General features: G+C 56.4%; 1 protein-coding gene across 1 annotated transcript in view; it reads right to left on the bottom strand.

Moving 5' to 3' along the window:
* The window catches only part of WRNIP1 (WRN helicase interacting protein 1), a 12,266-nt gene that overhangs the window by 5,365 nt on the left and 1,682 nt on the right, over nucleotides 1–5,219 (bottom strand). The window contains exons 3-5 of the mRNA XM_040249875.1: nucleotides 4,876–5,217; nucleotides 2,976–3,167; nucleotides 2,343–2,584 (exon numbers count right to left, since the gene is read on the bottom strand). Coding sequence (XP_040105809.1) covers nucleotides 2,343–2,584; nucleotides 2,976–3,167; nucleotides 4,876–5,217 — 776 coding nt within the window. The remainder of the gene's footprint in view (nucleotides 1–2,342; nucleotides 2,585–2,975; nucleotides 3,168–4,875; nucleotides 5,218–5,219) is intronic.

The raw sequence follows: 5,219 nt of genomic DNA, 5'->3' as shown, positions 1-5,219 counted from the left end.
TCTGTGTGTATACATATGTGTGTATAAGTACGTGTGTCTCTGTGTGTGCGTGTGTGATGTATGTAGATGCATGTCTGCATAAGTGTGTATATATTTGTGTTTAAGTGCGTGTTTGTGTAAGTGTGTATATGTGTGTAGTATGCGTGTATATGTCTGTATGTGTCTGTGTGATGTGTGTAACTGTGTCTGTACAAGTGTTATGTCTGTGTCTGTCTGTGTGTGGGGGGCGGGCAGACCTCCACGGCCTCGACATCTCGCCCCAGAACCAGGACCTTGACGGCCTTTCTCCTCGGAGCCGCAGGCAGCAGAGTGGGCGCGGGACCACATGCCAGGTGAGCGCGGGGCTAGAGGCCTGAGCCAGTGTTGCAGGGCCGCCCTTCGGAGGCGCCTGGCTGCAAGACAGGGGTCCTTCACCTGCAGGGCCTGGTGCACGACAGGCCCCACTTCTGCACACCGAGTGGGCCGACTTCGGCTTCCCCGCAGCCTCAGGATGGAACGTGTATTTTTAAAGACTGAGACAGATGGGAAGTACAAAAGAAAACACCACCACAAATCCTTATCTGCAGCACCCAGAGAGGACAGCAGCTGCCAGGGCGCTTGCTGAGCCCCCTCTGCGAGCCACCCACCCTCTAGCCTCTCACCTCACTGAGCCGGGGGCGGGCCTGGGGGCAGGCAGAACCTTCGGAACGCCCTGTACCTATCTATCCTGTGACCATGCAGTCAAGCTTTGAAAACAAAACTGGGTCATATCATACAGAGTCTGCAATCTTCATAACAAAACGCTATTGTGAAAAGCAAGCCAGGTACTCAGAACTCTCGGTATTATCTTTTTACCAAACAGGCACCATGGAAAATGTCAACACCAGAGACAAAGGGGTGGGTCACTGCCGCTGCGCAACCGTCGGGTCAGCGCCCCGGAGCACAGACCGCCCTTGTGTGTGACTGCGCCGGGCACACCCGGGGTGGGAAGTGGGCAGAGGACAGGCACACAGGCGGTCTCAGAGCCCAGTCCTCACGGACAGGCCACGAGCAGGCCTCGTTTGCTACGACAGAGACCAACGAGCAGGCTGCGAGAAAGCCTTGAGACGGAGAGGAGTTTTCCAGGTTGGAAAATGCAACCCTCCCGAGCGTTGGAGGTCTGCTCTGCTCCACCGTCGTCCCTTATCAGGTCTGGAGTCATGCGCACCGGGGAGAGGCCCCCCCCACCCCGGTCTCCCACGGCTCCTCACCCCCTCTCTCACACGAGCCACATTCCAGGATCACCCCTGTCCAAACTTAGTCTTTCTAAACACAGGTGTTACAGTAATAAAAGGCTGTTTGGGACGGTCACGAGGCAAGTCTCCAGATGGGAGGTGACTGCCAAGAACAACACTGCACAGAGGTTCCAGCCGCTAGCCAGTTCCTCCCAACCCTGCTGACACCATGTGGGTCCTCAAGAGGAATAAATACGCTGAAACCGCTCGAGACCTCAGGGGAGGGCGAGGAGGGGCGCTCAGGCCCAGAACAGACAGAGAAGTGTGCAGGGACCTCAGCAACCAGCACCCAGAGAAGAGTGCACCCTGAGTCCGGAGACGGTGACATGCTTTCACGACTGAAGCTGCAATGATCAATGCCCGCAGGCCCCTCTCGGCCCCTCAGTTCCGGCGTGGGTGGCGTTCCCACCCCAGCTTGACCCTCAAGCCATGCGACCCGGCCCAAGGGCGTCCCTGTCCATGTCCAGGCTTTCCTGCGCCTCAGGTAATTCCTCCCGCATCTCGGACAGGAGCAAACGGCAGAGGCATGCTTCTGACACAAATAAGAGAAGAGCCCCGCCCCACGAAAGGCAACTGACGGCCCACGATTCACACACCTCTCACGATACAGAGACATCACCCGCAGCAGACAGACGGCCTTTAAGGCATCGTTTTCAGTTACAGTTTCCATTTACACTAATTCTTACTCAATGTTTTACAGAAAAAAACAAAAAACAAACTGCAGGAAAAAAAAAATTGGAACCTGAGTATAAACTTAAAAAGATTCATGACGTAAGTTTCTCCTATGAAGAAAATAATCAAAAAGCCTCTCCAGGTTTTCCGAGCCTTAATAAAAAGGTGCAAGGAAAAGCCTGGAATATGTCAGCACCGATGCAAACACCCGAGAACTAAAGCCAGGGGCCAGGCGGTTACAGTCAGAGCTGGAAGAGCTTCCGGGGAGCCCGGGATGGGTGGTCTCTCCATCTGCAGAGACAGGGCAGCCCCTCTGCAGCCCAACATCACATGCGCCCGTCCATCCTGGAAGGACACCCTCCTCCATCCTGCCCTCCAGCCCAGCCAGGGGCTCCCCGCAGAGCCTGAGCTGCTTACTCGGAGCTGCTGTTGCCACTGTGGCTCAGAGGGTCGGCAGGGCGGCTGGAGTCCAGCACCTGGATCCCCAGGGAGTTGACAGCCCGCATTAGGATAGTCACCACAGCCTCCACGGGGAGCTTCTCCAGCACGATGACTCGGCAGCGGCTCAGCAGAGCAGCATTCACCTGGAAGGAGGGGTTCTCCGTGGTCGCCCCGATCAGGGTGATGGTCCCACACTCCACGTGAGGAAGGAACGTGTCCTGATGGGGAAGGAAAACTGAAGATGTGAGCCAGCTGTTCCTTCTTTTCCTAATCCTGAGTTTAGGATCCTATCAGCAACTTAAGCTGTCCACTGAGTCCTGATGTTTCAATTACAAATGCCTGAAAATTGGAAACTTGACCCAAAGTAGTTTTTCTCATATCAACAGCCCCAGGATACACCTACAATTTCATTTACCAGACAGAGGAGGCATTTTCTGGGCACCAAAAACATGCTAAGAAAAAGTGAGCGTAACAGGCGTGAAGGAGAAGGGCGGAGGGCCTGGGCTCCTGGAGAATTACAATCACCCCCACCCTGAGCCCTTGTATAGTGAACGCACAGGCTTCACACTCAAGTCCACATTCGCAAGGACCAGAAGGAAGAGCACGTACCTGCTGAGACTTATTGAACCGATGAATCTCATCAATAAAAAGGATGGTTTTCCTCTTGAAAAATCTCTTCTCGTTCTGAGCTTGTTTGATGACGTCCCGCACATCGGCTGTCTTGGCGCTGGTTGCCGACAGCGTCACGAACCTGATGCTGTGCTTCTTGCTGTTGTTGGCTATGATGTGGGCCAGCGTGGTCTGCGAGAGAGGGCGGGAGCTGAGACAGGGGATGGGCACCAGCACAGCGGCCTGGGCACTGCGGGGCTCGGCAGGAGAGAGCCAGCTCCAACAGCGCGGTGCGCGTTTGCACACTGAAGGCAGCGCTACACGTAAAGCAAGAAAAGCAGCTAAAAGTTCAGCGAGTCCTGACCTCCTCTCCTTCAGGTCTAACTCCGCTGATGCCTCCCGGGGGATACTAAGATCTCAGGAATCTCTGGAAAGACCTGCTGAGTGGACGCAGCAGAGCCTGGTGGTAGGTGCGATCTCGCCCAGCCAAGAGAGCAGCAACACCAACCGGCGAGGCGCAGACCCCCGGGCCAGGGGGATCAGAGCCCGAAGCTCGCAAGCAGCACAGAAGAGAACCAGCACTTGAACTGGGAGATCAACGGTGACCCTGAACCACCACGTGTGACCGTCCGCTGTGGACGGAGTGAAGCAGCAGCGCCTCCGTCAGTGCTTCCCAGGAAGCGAAGAAATCCAAGGAAAAGCGCTGCTCGGCACCTGCACTTACTGGGGGCTGCATACACACGCACATGCTCCCATTAAGTTTATTACTGTTGGCATCGCAGTGCAGCAGCCAGGATGGGGGTGAAGGGGGCAAAGGCGCTCCGGGACGAGCGGTAAGGAGGCGTATCTTCTGAAGGTCACATGGCCCCATCAGACACTGCGGCTGCTCCTCAGCAAGTCCCAGCCCAGCGGCCACACCTGCCTGGCTTGTAACTGGTCACCCACCTCTGCACTGACCAGCCCAGCCCACTGCCTTTCCGGCCACGCGTCCTCTGTGAGTGCGTCCTGCTCACCGCCCCAGGGGTGTTCTTGTTCTCTGCCTCTTCTCCCTCTTCCATCTGATTAACCGTTCTGCCCATCTTAATTAAAGCGTTCTCGGGAATCAGTAAGGATGCTACTGCAGAGTACCGAGCTACGTGGGTTAAATCTGACCAAAGGAAAGCGCAAGACACGTAAACAGAGAATGAAACTAGAAAGAAAAACCAAGGAAAACACCATCAAGGTGTCTGAACCTCACAGCTCTGAGCGCCTCTGCACCTAATCCTGGGTTTGGCTTTCCGCTCTGTGGTGCTTTCTCCCTTTTCCAGCAGATAAAATATATATATTTAAGCACCACTTGGCTCTCTCTTTTTTCAGTCTTAACACCTGCCTCCTTAAGGCTCCTTCAGATTGCTGCTCAAGTGTTCCTCCAATGCTCTGTTCTCTAGATTCCAGTATCCTAAGTGCCCACCTCTGGGCTTGTGCTAATTCCCAAGAAAGCACTGGACACCACGATGCACCCAGTTTCTTCTCTCTTCTCTAAAGGGCAAGGCATCATAAGAAGTTATGGAAAACAATGGATGAAAGCGACTTGCAAAGGGAAGGAGTTCTCAGGTCAGCCCTGTTAAGTAAGTACAGTTTCAAGGTTTGATAAAGAACTGTCTGCAACAACAAAACGAATGAACAAGAAACCCAATAGCTAAACAGAAGGAAGCACAACAGAAACTTAAAATTTTTTGCATTTTTTTTTCCCCAAAACTGAATGGACCCACTCCCGACTGGGAAACTGCTCCAGGCCACCTGTCCTTTCCCCGAGAATCGGGCTACTAACAGCCAGGGGCTGAGGGCGGGGCGGGACGTCTCGCCGGCCCTGATCGGATCCCCCATCTCCCCCCGCAGAGGGCCGAGACGGCGCGCTGACCTTGCCGCAGCCCGGTGGCCCCCACAGGATGAGCGAGGGCACCTCGCTGGCCTCGAGCAGCGAGCGCAGCAGCGTCTCGGGCCCCACGGCACGGCCCTGTCCCACGAAGTCCTGCAGCGCGTCGGGGCGCATGGTGTCGGCCAGCGGCTTTCCCTCCAGCAGCTGCCGCACCTCCTCGGCCGCCGGCGCGCGCGGGCGGCCCCCGGGGGCCCCGAATGCGGCGGCGCCCGCGTCCGCGTCCCAGCGGCCCGCGTCGTCCTCGCCGTCCGCGTCGCCCGCCGCCTCCTCCTCCTCCGGCGCCTCGGCCTCGCCCCGGCTCCGCGGGGACGCGCCGCCCGCCGCCT

The sequence above is a fragment of the Oryx dammah genome, unplaced genomic scaffold (assembly GCF_014754425.2).
Source record: "Oryx dammah isolate SB20612 unplaced genomic scaffold, SCBI_Odam_1.1 HiC_scaffold_11, whole genome shotgun sequence".
In the NCBI taxonomy this organism is placed as follows: Eukaryota; Metazoa; Chordata; class Mammalia; order Artiodactyla; family Bovidae; genus Oryx; species Oryx dammah.
The sequence above is the reverse complement of the archived record's forward strand: the minus strand, read 5'-3'. Positions and strand labels throughout refer to the sequence as shown.